Source organism: Electrona antarctica (assembly GCF_951216825.1).
Source record: "Electrona antarctica genome assembly, contig: scaffold_26, whole genome shotgun sequence".
In the NCBI taxonomy this organism is placed as follows: domain Eukaryota; kingdom Metazoa; phylum Chordata; class Actinopteri; order Myctophiformes; family Myctophidae; genus Electrona; species Electrona antarctica.
The window spans coordinates 2,173,029-2,191,424 of NW_027636995.1; the positions used below are offsets into that span (position 1 = coordinate 2,173,029).

Here is an 18,396-nt window from a genome sequence, read left to right on the forward strand (position 1 = left end):
CAGTAAAACTATGCCTAAACATAGCCTTATTCCTAAACCTAGCCTTATTCCTATTATGTAACCTCAGTAAAACTATGACTAAACCTAGCCTTATTCCTAAACCTAGCCTTATTCCTATTATGTAACCTCAGTAAAACTATGCCTAAACCTAGCCTTATTCCTAAACCTAGCCTTATTCCTATTATGTAACCTCAGTAAAACTATTCCTAAACCTAGCCTTATTCCTATTATGTAACCTCAGTAAAACTATGACTAAACCTAGCCTTATTCCTAAACCTAGCCTTATTCCTATTATGTAACCTCAGTAAAACTATTCCTAAACCTAGCCTTATTCCTATTATGTAACCTCAGTAAAACTATGACTAAACCTAGCCTTATTCCTAAACCTCAGTAACAGGGTTCAATATTAGGTCCCATACTCTTTCTGCTGTACGTGAACAATCGGGAGTCGAACGGGGATCGGGAGTCGAACCTGCGGCACACTGCCAGACTCAGACTACCGGCCAAGGTGCCTGGACCGCTGAGCCACGGCCCAGGCCATAAAAAGCGAATTATTGTTAAACGGCAAAAAAACAAGGCTATGTTGTTCACTCCACGTGCTATTGCAGCTCCACCCTAGATGGAACTTCCATCGATGGCCTCTTTCTGTCCCAGTTGGACTATGGTGATATGTATAGGTTTGCTTGCTCTTCCACCTTGGCCAAACTGGATCCCCTGTACCGTGCTGCACTGAGATCCATAACCAACTGATCCTGTACCGTGCTGCACTGAGATCCATAACCAACTGATCCTGTACCGTGCTGCACTGAGATCCATAACCAACTGATCCTGTACCGTGCTGCACTGAGATCCATAACCAACTGATCCTGTACCGTGCTGCACTGAGATCCATAACCAACTGATCCTGTACCGTGCTGCACTGAGATCCATAACCAACTGATCCTGTACCGTGCTGCACTGAGATCCATAACCAACTGATCCTGTACCGTGCTGCACTGAGATCCATAACCAACTGATCCTGTACCGTGCTGCACTGAGATCCATAACCAACTGATCCTGTACCGTGCTGCACTGAGATCCATAACCAACTGATCCTGTACCGTGCTGCACTGAGATCCATAACCAACTGATCCTGTACCGTGCTGCACTGAGATCCATAACCAACTGATCCTGTACCGTGCTGCACTGAGATCCATAACCAACTGATCCTGTACCGTGCTGCACTGAGACTCATAACTAACTCACATTTCAGAACACATCATTGTTCGATCATGTTGCAGTCGGTTGATTCTCTTTGACCTTGCGCAGGCTGCATCATTGGTATATTTGCAGTACTTAGTTTAGACAGTTTTTGGTTTAGACTGGTCATTGGTTAGACCAGTCATTAGTCCTACAACTACAACCCATCTCAAACCCTCACCCTAAACCTAACCTCCCACGAGGCAGCACACCTAAACCTAACCTTAACCCATGTCTACCCAATGACTAGTCTAAACTAAGTATGCACCCCCACCCATTTGCCCCCCTTACATTTCCTCCAAATTTAATTTGGTAAAAAAAGGGTCTAAACCTCAGATCAAATGTCTGTCTACGGTGTGTATAGTACCAGCCTTTAAATCTGAGGGGGGTAAAAAGTGTTGGCCTTGACAGCTTCAAAAGGATCATCTTAACTGTACAATCCAACACCTGCACATGTTCGGATGTGTACTAGCCTTCGCATATGCCCATATATTTATAGTTTTTTTGGTTCCCGTCCATAAATGTACTTGTGTGCAAAATATCTTGTACCCGGTTAATGTTAGTGTACTATTTTGGATATATATATAGTACTCACGCAGTCTGCAAATGGGGCAGCAGTTGGCCTGGTAGCGCAGCGTGTCTGCGCAGGCGTTGCACAGACACAGGTGTCTGCAGGGCAGGATGAGCGTGTCGCGCACGTCCGACAGACACACCACGCACTCCGCGCTGTTGTCGCTGATCTCGTCGTCTGCCACCTGCCGCACACACACACACACACACACACACACACACACACACACACACACACACACACACACACACACACACACACACACACACACACACACACACACACACACACACACACACACACACACACACACACACACACACACACACACACACACACACACACACACACACACACACACACACACACACACACACACAACCATGTAAACCCTGAATGACCACTGGAGTCCCCGAGGATTCTATGCTAGTGTTCTGTTGTTGTGGGGAAAATAGCAGCCGACACTTGTCGATCAGTCAACGTGTTGACTGTATGCTCGGCGTGCGTGCGTGCGTGCGTGCGTGCGTGCGTGCGCTCATTTTCATACCTTCGATTCTTGGCTGTTGTATTTGTTCTCGATGCCGTAGATCTCCTGCAGGAGGTAACTCACTCCATCCACCTGACACGGAGAGATTAATAGACGTAGTTGTTTACACTGGCAGCCCAGATCATGCATTAATACAGGGATTCTCAACGTTTCTGCATGGCTGTATGGGGGACCCCCGGAAATGCTTTGGCCATGTCTCGTCACGACCCCCGCCCTGCCCCCCCCCCTCCCCTCCCAATACAAATAGACCGCTGCCTACAATATCTCTTAACCAAATACAAGCCAAGGAACGACAGGTTACGTTTTAAGCCCTATAACCCCCTGTGCCAGGACGTAATTTTGCGTCTTAAAAATGTAAAACCTTTTTTCTTTTTTAAAATAGAAATGCTGGCCACTGGTCTGCGTTTCTATTGTAGTATACTGGCATGGGTTGTGTTAATAATAGAGAAAATACATCATAAATGAATACTGAAACCAGATATAATCATTAAAGGTGCTATAAGCAATAAAATATGTCAAAAGTTTAATGACTTTTTGTATTCAGACAGCCAGCAATGGGTAAACCGCTCCCCAACATAATTTAGTCTCTGTGACACATCTAGGGGCCGCAATCTGCATTCAAAGATTTTCCTAGAATGAATGTTTATTATTAATGTATTAATCTAATTATAGTAAACTAATACTATTATACTCAAAAAAGGATAAAGATGGAGGGAAAATAGACCTTTTTACAGTACAATAATGTTTCAAGTTTACACATACAAATAAATTACACAATAATCAACACAAACACTTTATTTAGAACACACCCAAATTAAATCATATGACATGTTCAATCAAAGTGCCGGTAGGCCAATCAGAGGCAGGCGGGGCGTAGCCATGTCTATGCTCGGAGCCTCGGACGCAAACTAGATATACGCAGCATTGCCATATAGGGCGTTGCAGAGTCTGGGTTAACACTTCCGCCTCGCAGCCTTTCAGGGCTTAGGAGGCACTCCCATTGGCTTAGCCGGCATTTCAGAGTATGGGTTCAGACTCAGGGCAGTCAATCATGACTATAGGTCCTCAAAGCCAACCTGAGCGTAACAGGCCAGGCTTCACCTGGTAAATATGGTAAAAGACAGGTATAATTACCACTTGTTTTTGCTTCAGAGGTTTCACACAGTAGCTCCCGTCCATATGCTGGCAAAGAAAAGACACACACACACACACACACGTTAGGGCATTCACCTCTAGTCATTTTTACTAGTTGACTAGTTGCCTAGTTTACTAGTCGACTAGTTGTTGAACTATCTATTGTGTAAAATAAATAAATAAATAAAACATGTAATACATATTTGTACATTTAAAAACTGTGTACATTGGTGACTGACTATATCTTGGTATCTGACTATAACTATAATCTACCTGATCTTGAGGCCTACAAAATCGGGGGAAAAAATATATATTTTTCTTATCAACTAGTACCAACAAGGTCGACTAGTGGATTTACTAGTCGACTATATGCTTAATGCCCTAACACACGTTATAGCATTTTAAATGATTTCGGACAGATTCATGTACATTTACACATTTGCAATAAGCTTATTGATGTTCCGTTCGATATATACCTTCTCAAATGTAGCCAGCAGCACGTGAGAGTGGCCCATATGGTCTGTGTAGAGAGAGAGAGAGAGAGAGAGAGAGGTCAGGGTATAAGCCGGACATTATGGGTACATCCTTGGGTGACACTTTACAATAACGACCTGTTATAAAGCATTTATAAACAGTTTGTAGATGAGTAATAATCATGAACATACGTACATGTTTACCTAAACATTTATAACTATGTGAATAGTTTACTACTTACTAATACCTTACTAATAACATATAAATGATGTTTAAACATAGTTATAAATGTTTAGGTAAACATTTACGGATGTCAACAATGATTGTTCATAATTATTACTCATCTACAAACTGCTTATAAATGTTTATAAATGCTTTAAACATTTCAGAGGTTTCACACCGAGTGCCGCGCTACGAGCTTGTAGGTCTGCTGTTTTTTGAAAAATCGTGAAAATGTAGCGCACATCTTTGAATATATTATTCTTTCAGAGCGAACGTTTTTTAACTCTGGAAAAACATATTTTCAGATACATATCATTACATACATGTATGATACATACACTACATATCATTCAGGGGGGGGGGGGGGGTCCTCAACATGAAAAAGGTTGAGCACCACTGACAGAGGTTTTTCAGAAAACGGTCATAATTTAGACGACATTTTGTAGAATGGACCTCAGGTCTAAATTGGGACTCCATTTTGGGCGGGAACCCCTTTTGGTGTTAGCATTATGTTATGCTTTAGCTATTGAAAAATAGCAGATCTACAAGCTCATAGCGCACCACCGAGTGGCGCGCTACGAGCTTGTAGGTCGGCTATTTTTGAAAAATCGTGAAAATGAAGCACAAATCTTTGAATATAATATTCTTTCAGAAGACTTTTTATTTATTTCGACGTCAGGCCTAAATTGGGTGAACTCACCCTCTCCCTCGTCGACCACAGCCTGGACCACCATGGGGAACACCTCCTTGTCCATGTCGAACAGCAGCTACAAGGAAGGAACAGTCCTTATACAGTAAGTAGAGACCATGTCGAACAGCAGCTACAAGGAAGGAACAGTCCTTATACAGTAAGTAGAGACCATGTCGAACAGCAGCTACAAGGAAGGAACAGTCCTTATACAGTAAGTAGAGACCATGTCGAACAGCAGCTACAAGGAAGGAACAGTCCTTATACAGTAAGTAGAGACCATGTCCTTATACAGTAAGTAGAGACCAAGTCCTTATACAGTAAGTAGAGACCATGTCGAACAGCAGCTACAAGGAAGGAACAGTCCTTATACAGTAAGTAGAGACCATGTCAAACAGCAGCTACAAGGAAGGAACAGTCCTTATACAGTAAGTAGAGACCATGTCAAACAGCAGCTACAAGGAAGGAACAGTCCTTATACAGTAAGTAGAGACCATGTCAAACAGCAGCTACAAGGAAGGAACAGTCCTTATACAGTAAGTAGAGACCATGTCAAACAGCAGCTACAAGGAAGGAACAGTCCTTATACAGTAAGTAGAGACCATGTCAAACAGCAGCTACAAGGAAGGAACAGTCCTTATACAGTAAGTAGAGACCATGTCAAACAGCAGCTACAAGGAAGGAACAGTCCTTATACAGTAAGTAGAGACCAAGTCCTTATACAGTAAGTAGAGACCATGTCAAACAGCAGCTACAAGGAAGGAACAGTCCTTATACAGTAAGTAGAGACCATGTCAAACAGCAGCTACAAGGAAGGAACAGTCCTTATACAGTAAGTAGAGACCATGTCAAACAGCAGCTACAAGGAAGGAACAGTCCTTATACAGTAAGTAGAGACCCTTTGTTTATATATCGTTGCTGCCGGGCAACTGTTAACACCCCAATCGCCCAGGACGAAGTTCACCGTCCTTTCCTATTAGTAACGCCCGACGCCCAAGACGAAGTTTTGTCCAAAAGACGAAGTTCATTGATATGAAAACGAGATCGCATCGCTCCACAGCCTGGGAGCGCCTGTTGCGCAATCCTCGATGTTGCGCAACAGTGAGACGTCATCGAAAATGTTTAGCCGACGAGAACGAAAATCTTAAAACGTTAATATAACTCGTGATCTAAATCATCCCGTCTAATTATAAAAAAAAGATCCTGTGTTAGACGGCCCTCCGCTGTCCAGTCGCTAGTCGCGATAGATTTATTCTTACCTCCCGTTGTTGTCGATCGCATCGAGAGTGGTTTGAATTGGCTACATCTAGCTGCTATACAGCCACATCCGGAACAACATCCGGTCCGTCGGTAAAAGTGCTCCGTTGCTATAAATCGACTGGGCGCTATACTTTAACGGATTAAATAACCCCGGGCAATTAAGGTGTTAACAAAAACAGAAAGAAAGGAAAGAAAGAAAGGAAAGAAAGAGATACAAAGTTGAAACATGGGGATATTATGGCGAGGTTTCCGGCGGTCCTCCTCCCCCTACCTCTTCGTCGGCCCATTCGCTCAGGTTGACGGAGTGAGAGCTCAGACAGAACTGCTGACACACTCCTCTCTTGAAGTGAACCGTCTCCGACTGCAGAGAGCTGTCCTGGGGAAGGTACCTGCATAAAGCAAAGTAAGCAAAGTTATTTGTTTACCCAGGGTGAATGGACTAAGCTCGACGAACTTGTTTACAGCCAGGCCCTGCTCATAGAACATTTCATGGTAGGGGTTCAATGCCTTGCTCAAGGGCACTTCAAGGGCGGCTGTGGCTCAGGAGGTAGAGCAGGTCGTCCAATGATCCATGGGTCGGCGGTTCGAATCCCGGCTCCTCCTGTCTACATGTCGAAGTGTCCTTGGGCAAGACACTGAACCCCAAATTGCTCCCTATGTGCTGGTTGGTACCTTGCATGGCTTCCGCTGCAATCGGTGTATGAATGTGTGTGTGAATGGGTGAATGTAATGCACAATCTATATAAAGCGCCTTGGATAAAGGCGCTATATAAATGCACCATTTACCATTTACCATTCAGCGGTGGTAATTTGAACGTGCCGGTCCGGGGATACGAACTGGCGACCTTCCGATAACAAGACCGCTCCGCAAACCGTTCGGCCATACCGCTGCCCCAATGGAGGGGGGAAGGGGAGCGCAGAGAGTGTTAGAGGGGCAGCGGCTGAAATCCCATATAAAGAGAGGGCACTTTTGGACAAACATAGCGAAAATAGCAGATCTACAAGCTCTCAACGCGCCGCGCTGCGACGCGTTGAGAGCTTGTAGATCAGCCATTTTCGGGGCGCAACCCAGCACTCTTTATATTAGCATAGTGGAGATGTATGATGTAACGACATGGATTTCTAAACAAATTTGTTCAACGCAAAGTACTGTGTTCAAGCTCGGGAGACTTCGGAAAAAAAGCAATTCTCCTAGAATGCTGGCATTTGCATTTCTTTCACCATTAGTAAATGCTGCATTCGTGGTCTGGAAAGGGCAGTTGTTTTACAGAAGGGTAAAAGGGCAGGGGCTGAAGCCCCCTTTGATGTCTATGTGTGCCCGTCCCTGTGGAGGGGAGGGTAACAGTACAGTACTGTCTGTCTAGTCATGACTGCAGAGAGCTGTCCTGGGGAAGGTACCTGCATAGAGGGGAGGGGATCTACAAGCTCACAGCGCGTCGCGCTGCGACACGTTGTGAGCTTGTAGATCTGCTATTTTCAGCATGCAACCTAGCATAAAACTGGATCTCTTGTCCACTAGTCCCTCCCTAACATTTTAGTCTAGTTTTTGAGTGGTGCAACCACTCCCTTATGGCCCCTACACACTGTAGGAGTTTTAAAGTTGTCGGCGAGTCATCAGATCGTTGTGCATTTCACACTGCAGGAGTCTTTTTTTTTAATTGGCTGTCATTATATCTTTGTGGCTTTCACACTAAACGATTGTTCACACACTGCAAGAGTTCACCAAGATGCGATCCAGACCCGATACATATAGGCAGCGGCCGCTACATAATTGTTTTTTTTTATTCCAATTCATTTTGACATGCACGTGCAGGATGCCGTGATACATGCGCGAGACCCACACAGGGCGCATCTCTCTCTCTCTCTCTCTCTCTCTGCGTGCACGGCACGCCACACACACAAGAATAGCCAGACTGCCAGAGGCTACACTGGGCGAAATGTTTGTGATAGCGCTATAGCGAGACAGGACGTTATAATCTTGAGTTTCATTAAATAACTCTGTCTCTCCACACACACACACACGCTCTGCACTCTGGATTCCGATGCTGTTTTATCAACATTATTCAAGTGAAATGCGTAACGGCAATATTGGGCTAATATAGGACACACACACACACACACACACACACACACACACACACACACACACACACACACACACACACACACACACACACACACACACACACACACACACACACACACACACACACACACACACACACACACACACACACACACACACACACACACACACACACACACACACACACACAAGTTTGCTCTGCACTCTGAATTCCGGCTATATATATTGGGCTAATATAGGCTACCAATATGTACGACACATTAATGAAGGTTATATATATATATATATATATATATATATATATATATATATATATATCTGATCATTTATTATATAGTCGACAGACAGACAGACAGATAGACACTAGACAGCAGTGCTGTGAGCAGTGTGCTCTCATTGGCTGTAATACAGGCCTTATCGGGGCGCAGTCGCAACCCAGTTCATACTGCATGATATCCAGTCGGCGACAGAGTCAAATATCAAACGTGCTAGATGTTCAGAGCCCGATTCTACGTCAGATCGGGGGTTTTGACGGCGAGCGCCAAAAATGCTCCCCGACAGCATAATCGGAGCAAATATCGGGCAGTGTGTACGAGCCATTACGGAGCTATGTGTGTGGCTGGCTGCCTGGGTGCCTGCCTGGGTATGAGCACGAAAATAGCATGGTTGTTTTTCACCACCTGTGCGCAACCTAACACACACACGCACATATTAACCGTATATATGATAATTTCGGGTGTGCCAGTAGAGTACAGTGACAGTACAGTACAGGGTACACTAGAGCGACCCCCACGCGGTAACTCTGTCATTTCTCTACCGTTTCGGACTTCCGGGGACCGCCACACGGAGTTGCACCACTCACTTCACACGGGTGTGATTTATTTTAATTGTTGACGAAATTGTCAATATATGTAGTCATAGTTTTAGTGACTACGAAAATAGCATGGTTGTTTTTTACCACCTGTGCGCAACCTAACACACACACAAACACACACGCACATATTAACTGTATATATGATAGATTCGTTTATATTTTGGTTTTATTTAGTTTTATTTAGTGAAAAAAGGGTAGTTAGTTTTAGTCGACGAAAACAACACTGTTTAATACATTATACAAATCAATGATTTAATAAAATAACGGATTGATGATGTAAAGTTTCCAAAATAAATCTGAAAACATTTTTTTTTCTTTTTTACAAATGGTGAAAATATTGTGCCTGGACTGACCACTGAAATAACGAACATGCACTTTCATCCGATCATCTCGGATTTCTCGTGCACATGATTGTAAAAAGAACATGGCCTACTACACTCCACGCACACACACGCACAGTCACACACACACACACACACTCACGTTGGCACTCCGTTGTGGAACTCTTCGAGGGCCTGGTAGTAGATGGTGATGGCCACCTGCGTGTCTGCGTCGAAGGTGAACTCTACGTTGTAGCATGCCCTGCTCTTCCCTTCCACCTCCTCCTCGCCCTCCTCCTCCTCCTCCTCCTCCTCCTCGCCCGCCGGCAGCTTCGCCGGCAGGTCCTCACTGCACCTGCAGGGGGGGGGTAGAGAGACACACAGAGAGAGAGAGAGAGAAAGAGAGAGAGAGAGAGAGAGAGGGAGAGAGAGAGATTTATGGCACGGAGAACAGTGTTGATTTCGTCGTCTAAAACTAAGACGAAAAATGACGACTACCATTTTCCACTGACTAAAACTAAAGGGAAACTAAATTAAAACTAAGCTATGATGACAAAAACTATGACTAAATATATTGACAATTTCGTCAACAAATAAAAACTAGACTAAAATGTTAGGACGCTGCGACGCGTTGTAAGCTTGTAGATCTGCTATTTTCAGCATGCAACCAAAAGTGTAAAATCTGCCGTTACGACATCAAGGCCTGTCAAAACACATTTTAGTCGACTAAATCGACTGCAGATTTAGTAGACTAAAATCCTATGACACTTGGGGCAGTATTATGCGTGTCTTAAGTACCAGGTCTTATTACTTAACTTAAGACCTGGAGGTGTGATCAATGCCATTTGGCTATTCTGAGTGGCCAAACAGCATTGACCACGCCTCCAGGTCTTAAGTTAAGTAATAAGACATGGTAATTAAGACACGCATAATACTGCCCTTAGTCGACTAAAACTGGACTAACACTAGAACATTCCAGGTGACTAAAATGTGACTAAAACTAAATGAAACTTATTCAAAAGACTATGACTAAAACTAAAATCAAAATTTGCTGTCAAAAACAACACTGACTGAGGGGGAAATGTACACCAGGCTGGCTGCATAGGATGCAGAGCGGGGTCTGGTATGGAAGGCGCGCGCCTGCAGCATCCCATATGACTGAGTTCAATAGATTCTATTCAATTTAACACGTTCCCGTTCCCGTTACTATAGGCAGGATCGTGAGGCCAGTGCCAGGCAATAAGGGCCTTTCTCGGCCCCACCCCCTCTCCCATCGTTTATATAGTGTTTAGTTTCCAAGATGGCCGCAGCACCTGCAGGAGGGGGTGGGGTGGAGGTGAGCGGGCGGGGTCGACATATGCCCTTACTGGGCTGCATTCAAGACACTTACTTGCCTTGTGTCTGACACCTGCCTTGTGTCTGAACACAGCTTTGATGGATGCGTTCTGCCCACCCTCCCCACCATCAAACAAAATGTTTGGTCAAACCATATGGGCTTCCATTGGAAACGCGGCACATTAAACACAGACACGAGACAGACACAAGACAGGTGTCTTGAATGTGTGATCGCAGCCCAGTAAGGGCATATGTCAACCCCACCCGCTCACCTCCGCCCCACCCAGTGGCGAATATATCGACGGTGCAACCGGTGCAATGCACCGAGGCCCAGCGCCCCCCAAGGGGCCCATGAAGGGGGAAGAGGAAGAGAAAAAAAAGAGTCAGGACGACGGTGAAAGCCTGGTTTCAGGGGCTATCGGTCGCAGGAAGAGTAACACCAAGGATTCGTCAGTGATGTCACTGACTGACTGGTTTATAAACAGCTTCAAGTCCATACTACTTCCGTGTTGCATAACAGTGACATCACTGTCCAATCCTTCTTGGTATCTTTACCACCTTGTTTCAACGTGTGTGTTACGGTGTTCATACGCTGCCTGTCAGCAGCACAACAAGCTCAGCTGTAGCCTATTCTGTCACGTTCCGTCGCGCTAATGGAGGCGGTGGTACGTACCGTACGAGCCGCAGAGTGTCCTTGCGGATGTTTATAAGGCTTCGTAGCGTCTTCACTGGTTCGTGGGGAGGCGGGGCCGCATACGGGAACTGCAGGGGAAAACAGCGTCACATAATGGTATATGATTAGAGGCAACATACAGTACTTCACTGGTAATGTCTGTCTGAACTCTGAAGGCAAGTGTGGCCATTTTAAATCAACAACTAGACCGGTGCCCGGCTGTAAAGCAGGGGTTCTCAACCTGTGGGTCGCCAAATTATTTTGGGGGTCCCCAAAAAAAATGTTTTCTTTGCAACTGAATGGCTGTAAAATGGAAATTTAGAGTTTACATAGTACACACAGTACATGCATACACTTTCCTTTAATGATTATATCTGGTTTCAGTATTTTTTATGATGTATTTTCGCTATTATTAAGGTTATTGTAGCGGTCAATTTGTATTGGGGGGTGGGGAGGCAGGGCGGGGCAGGGGGTCGCGAGACATGGCCAAAGCATTTCCGGGGGTCCCGAGCCAAAATATGCTGAGAACCCCTGCTGTAGAGCACCGGGTCGGTAACGAAGTTGGAGTTGGAGATCCGTGGCCCACCCGGCTATGCAATACCCGTTGTACCCGTGTCAGAGTATACCCGTTCCACCCATCTGTCTGTGTCCCCTTTATTGCCATACAGTATAAAGATTATGTATCCGTCTCTGTGTGTCCCTGTATTCCTATATATGGAGTTCTGTGTCAGGTGCACGCCCAAATATGACGGTGTGTTGCCTAATCTCAATGTGACGTCATGGAAAGTGCAGGTGAGGTCCACTGGCAGAGCCTGACCAGAGCCTTTTGTGGTGGTTCTGGATAACCGTGTATCTGACACCGACTCGACACCGGGCACTGCACTCCCTGTGGTGGTGTGGAATGCCTCTGCCAAATTTGAAGTCGACGGGGGGATTACAAAACGTACACACAGACGTGGTGCATTTATTGACACAAGTAGTAATAACTCTATTACCACAAGTAGAACTAGTACTTCTACAACAACTACTACTACTACTATTAATAATGATAATACTTAATTTTGTTAAAAAGCATGTGCCCTGTGTTTACATTGATTTATTGATTGAAAATGGTATTAACAGTTTGTAGACCACCTCAACCAACCACCCCAATTGTATGAGTTGTTTTATGCATGCTCTACAGATTGGACAAAATGTATTTGAATGAATTAAGAATATAGTGGCTAAGGCTTGGTTAAGGCTTGTAAAATCTGAAACCAGAGCAACAACAGATGCCAACCATGAAAAAGAAAAAGTCTTGGGTCCGCATTTAAACTCTCCCGTATGGCCACAGACAGAGAAATTGCAGGTCTGCACACTGTGGCCTTGGCCCGGGGTTCATTAACACATTATAGCAGACAGGTGTGCTGACGAGTGCTGAGCTGGACCTAAAAAAGAAAACTGCTCGGCCAGTGCCTTTCTGGTGCCAAACTGCCAACGGGGCCGATACTTTATTCAGTCAACGCAACCGTCTGTGTCTGGGGCTTCTCGCATAAGCACACAGTGTTACAAAAAGAGTCAGGCAGGGTCAAATAGTCTAATTATCATTCTCTGGTGCGGTTCGGCCTGCCGCCTCGGTCGTGCTCAGGACGGACGGACTCACAGCCGGGTTCAAAGGGCAAAGCGGCACTCTCTGTCATGAAGTCATATATATACTGCTTCAATCTGTGGTCTTCAAACAAGGACTTGCGTGGGGAAAAGGGGGATCCTCCTGCACACATGTCACGGTGCGACTGTAATAGGCTACTATATATATATATATAATAATGAATAATGAAGTTAAACTCTGGTTGAAATCAGGCCAGAGGTGCGAAGACTAATACTAATACTAATACGTTGCTTGTACTTAGATTAGATGTATTTATGTTAGTATGTAACAGATTGTTTTAGGTAGATGTGTAGTTGTAAAAGATTGTTTTGGGTAGATGTTTAGCTGTATAGAAAGGCCTAACCAGGGACTGGGGTTGCAAATTAGCCTTGGCTACAATCCCTATGTACAAGCCTACAAGGCAACGGTTTCATGTTTTTACAACTAGATACATTGTTTTTTGTATTGTCCCTGTTAAATAAAGGTATAAATAGATGTTATGGGTCCCTTTATTTTTTTGGTTTACTACATTTTGTTGATAATTATTATTAAAAAAACATTTATTTTATTTTAAAACATTTTCAAAAAACATTCCCCCCCCCCAAAAGAAAAAATCAGCAGCATTTTTTTCATGAATTAAAAACGAATGAAATTATAATTTTTGTTTTCCGTAATTCCACGAAATAAATAAATTAGAAAACAAAAAGGTTTCAGTGATTGTGAAAATAGCAAGACGTCAAATTTCTTCTTTTGGGTCCACGGGCTAACCCATCAGAATAAAGGAATATACGGTAGGTTCAAAATCAGCCATAAATGTCACTTTAACAACAACCAAACACAAACGGACAGAACTTAGGTTAAGACAGAGTTACGAAAACTCTGTTCACTTCATCTCTTCTACATAGACTTCTATTGAGAATGGGGACAACAAATAGGGAGTCCTGGACCGGAAGTAGGCAGAAATACATTGGACTCAGGCAACAGCACAGCTGTAACGATCTTAAATCACTTTATTTTAGATTGTTTTGTAGTAATCGTACAACATAAACATTACAGAGATTTTAGTTGTCACTGTACAATACTTTAAAACAGTTGGCATGTTGCACACGTGCCTAAAATTGCTCTTATTTGCGCCGCCCTCGTTGAAAACAATGTATTTCAGACTCCAGCTTGTCCCCCTTTCAGGCTGCATGAACAGTGCTCGAGCGCTCGGTTTCTGCCCCCTCAATATCGTAACTCTTCTATTAGATGGCTCTGGGTTGACCAGGTCGACAGGAGGTGAAACAACGACCTTCGAACCCCTCCTCCTTGTGCTGCGTTTTGGGAAAACGGGTCTATAACCCGCTGACCGTGTGAAAGAGGAGACGACCGGACGGTTTTGGGTTCTGAACACCAAAAACAAAACAAAACAAAAAAAGAATCAGAGAGTTCCACCAACTGAGTTTTTGGAGGTTTTGAACGGACACCGAGGACACACCGTGCCTGAAGGAGGAGGATGTGGTTACGACCATTACCTCCTCCACACCGCTACTACGCAGTGGGGGAAAGTAGCTAAAGTTTAAATTAAAAACTGTATACACTGTATACTTATAAGTGCAAGTTTGGGGTCCATTCACTCTATACTCGAGTATTACCATTCTTTCATCGTCTCTAATATCCCATTCTGGGCGGGAACCCCTTTTTGGTGTTTAAAGCATTATGTTGTACTTTAGCTGTTGAAAAATAGCAGGTCTACAAGCTCGTAGCGCGGCACTTGCTATTTTTGAAAAATCGTGAAAATGTAGTGCAAATCTTTGAATATATATTCGTTCACAGCGAACATTTTTTACTCAAATTTTTTTCTGGTGGGGGGTCCCTGGAACAACATATTTTAAGATGGGCGTCGGTGGGCAATTACTTATATATTTGGGGTTGTCCTTGACATGAAAATGTTTGAGCATCACTGACATAGAAACAGGTTTTTCAGAAAACTGTCAGGATTTAGATTTCTTTTGTAGAATCGTCCTCAGGTCTAAATGGGTTAAGTGCAAGTTTGAGGTCCATACATTTATTTGACAGCGTTAGTCAAATAAAAGAAAATACCTCCACACTATACTACTCAGTGTTGGAAAAATACCGCGGGTACAATTTTGAGGTGCATTTACTTTATACTCACTCCCTGCCTGGGAAGAGGATGTGGTTAAAATATACCCCCCACCCCACCCCCCATCTGAGCTGGGAGGAGGGGCGAGTACGCTGGAATTCTGGCCCCACACAGTAGGGGTGTGCGTGCGTGCGTGCGTGCGTGCGTATGAATGGCGCGTGCGTATGAATGGAGCAGTGATTGGAACAGTATTCAATACATTAAACATGTGGGCATCGCAGGAGTCTTTCCTGTAAAATCTAACACGCGCACACGCGCACGCACACACACGTACGCGCGCTGAAAAGCAGCATTCATTAGCAGCGCTGGGGTCAAACAGTGTACCTCTTGTAAGGCTGTGAACCAATTAGATCCAAGCCTCACCCAACCCGTAGGTAGGTAAGTAGTGCACACTGACTGGAGCACTTCAGTCATAGAGTGTAAGGAAGGATAGAGACTGAACCGGCGCGATAGCCTATTCATTTCAGTGGAAGTTGCTCAGTGGCGTTTTGAAGCACCCGGAAGAACCGTCTATACTTCCGCATTTGCCAACCAAATGTTGGTTGGCAGATTGCGGAAGTGCAACCGAGCTGCGCTCAATGTTAACCCATTTTGACCTGAGATCAGATTCTAAAAATGTCTTCTACATCCTGACAGTTTTCTGAAAAAGCTATGTTTCTATGTCAGTCGTTCAAAAATAGAAGACCTACAAGCTCGTAGCTTGTAGATCTGCTATTTTTCAATAGCTAAAGCATAACATAATGCTAACACCAAAAGGGGTTCCCGCCCAAAATGGGTTTAAAGCCCAGCTAGCTGCACAGGGGTTTCCTCGTCATGAATCCACGGGTTCCGCCTGCAGTTCACGCTCCAACCACTAGGGCCGAGTGCTTCAACGCTGTGAGAGCCTCACTGGGGGCATGACTTCAGTCCAGGTTGACACATGTTCAACGGTTTCATATCAATTATTATTATTATTATTTATTTTTAAGAATACGCTGCCGAACTGCACACAGTATACAGTAACAATTTATGTAAAAGAAGACACGTTTCGGTCACTGATCGAAACAATGAAAATTGATTTCCCCTGCAGTGTCAGTAAATAAATAATTTGATGAACAAGTTCGAAGGACCATAAACCTTAATTAGAGACACCTGGTCATCGGTGTAACGAGACAGTGGGACTGTGTCTGGGATGATATGAGAGCAGCAGTGTTCAGAGTTTTAGAATGACGTGAAAGAATATGGGTCATATTTGGGTGAATAGCACCGTGGAACGGTATACACTGACACCACGCTAGACAGGAACGCCCAAAAACGTCACATCCGGTTTTAGCCTGGGGTAAGAATGTTCTATGGCTGCCAATGCAACTTGGTCCAATCCTTAATCACAAACGGACAAACATCTATGCCGATGCTATCTAACTTGCGGAGGTAGCGTGCCTTGTCCACGGGCAACAGATCTTTCAACGTATGGCATTGCAAATACGTTTGATAATCGCTACTCTGCTCAATATTGTTTTGAAAATGCCGCAAATTGCATTGCAGTGAACGAGCGGAAATCACAACTTCCCCCGGTTGTGGGCGGAGTCACAGTTTGAGGCGCTGTTTACGCTGTGGTGTCAGTGTATATTACCACCTGGCATCATTCATAAAACAATAAAACAAATATATCCATCCAGGGACGTGCACACGTATAGACATCAAAGGGGGCTTCAGCCCCTGCCCTTTCACCCGTCTGTAAAACAACTGCCCCTCTCCAGACCACGAATGCAGCATTTACTATATATGGTGAAAGAAATGCAAATGCCACTCCTTTCCATGCCACGCCGGAAGGCAGCATGGAATACCCTAGGCCTAGGGTACACTCACATGTTCTCCCCGTGTGCCCTAGGGTAGGTACCCTCACATGTTCTCCCCGTGTCCCCTAGGGTAGGTACCCTCACATGTTCTCCCCGTGTGCCCTAGGGTAGGTACCCTCACATGTTCTCCCCGTGTGCCCTAGGGTAGGTACACTCACATGTTCTCCCCGTGTCCCCTAGGGTAGGTACCCTCACATGTTCTCCCCGTGTCCCCTAGGGTAGGTACCCTCACATGTTCTCCCCGTGTCCCCTAGGGTAGGTACCCTCACATGTTCTCCCCGTGTCCCCTAGGGTAGGTACCCTCACATGTTCTCCCCGTGTCCCCTAGGGTAGGTACCCTCACATGTTCTCCCCGTGTCCCCTAGGGTAGGTACCCTCACATGTTCTCCCCGTGTGCCCTAGGGTAGGTACCCTCACATGTTCTCCCCGTGTCCCCTAGGGTAGGTACCCTCACATGTTCTCCCCGTGTCCCCTAGGGTAGGTACCCTCACATGTTCTCCCCGTGTCCCCTAGGGTAGGTACCCTCACATGTTCTCCCCGTGTGCCCTAGGGTAGGTACCCTCACATGTTCTCCCCGTGTGCCCTAGGGTAGGTACCCTCACATGTTCTCCCCGTGTGCCCTAGGGTAGGTACCCTCACATGTTCTCCCCGTGTGCCCTAGGGTAGGTACACTCACATGTTCTCCCCGTGTCCCCCAGGGTAGGTACCCTCACATGTTCTCCCCGTGTGCCCTAGGGTAGGTACCCTCACATGTTCTCCCCGTGTGCCCTAGGGTAGGTACCCTCACATGTTCTCCCCGTGTCCCCTAGGGTAGGTACACTCACATGTTCTCCCCGTGTCCCCCAGGGTAGGTACCCTCACATGTTCTCCCCGTGTGTCCTAGGGTAGGTACCCTCACATGTTCTCCCCGTGTGCCCTAGGGTAGGTACCCTCACATGTTCTCCCCGTGTGCCCTAGGGTAGGTACCCTTACATGTTCTCCCCGTGTCCCCTAGGGTAGGTACCCTCACATGTTCTCCCTGTGTCCCCTAGGGTATGTACTCTCACAAAAACATGCAGTAATCCTGGTCTCTAAACTACCTCCCCCTGGCCAGCCGGGGTGCCTGATGGAGGGGAAAGGAACTGGTCGGAATAACGTGTTCCTTCCACGCGCTACGTCCGGCCCGGGGAAACTCTCCCCTGTCAGGTGAAAAGAAGCAGCTTGGACTCCTCATGCATAGAAGGAAGCATGAGGCCAGTCCGCTGCCCCCCCCCCCCCCCCCCCAGGTTGGCAGAGGAAGTGTAGCGCCCAGGATTACATTAGATAATTGACACTGGGTGGAAAACATGGGTTGCAAAATCGTGGGATAAAAAATTAAGAAAATCC

The 18,396-nt window shown here is 45.4% G+C and overlaps 1 protein-coding gene across 1 annotated transcript in view; it reads right to left on the minus strand.

Moving 5' to 3' along the window:
* Nucleotides 1-18,396, minus strand: part of rnf157 (ring finger protein 157) — a 68,922-nt gene that overhangs the window by 34,426 nt on the left and 16,100 nt on the right. Inside the window, exons 3-10 of the mRNA XM_079532326.1 lie at nt 11,424-11,512; nt 9,579-9,770; nt 6,407-6,524; nt 4,888-4,954; nt 3,968-4,011; nt 3,492-3,539; nt 2,358-2,429; nt 1,835-1,994 (exon numbers count right to left, since the gene is read on the minus strand). Coding sequence (XP_079388452.1) covers nt 1,835-1,994; nt 2,358-2,429; nt 3,492-3,539; nt 3,968-4,011; nt 4,888-4,954; nt 6,407-6,524; nt 9,579-9,770; nt 11,424-11,512 — 790 coding nt within the window. The remainder of the gene's footprint in view (nt 1-1,834; nt 1,995-2,357; nt 2,430-3,491; nt 3,540-3,967; nt 4,012-4,887; nt 4,955-6,406; nt 6,525-9,578; nt 9,771-11,423; nt 11,513-18,396) is intronic.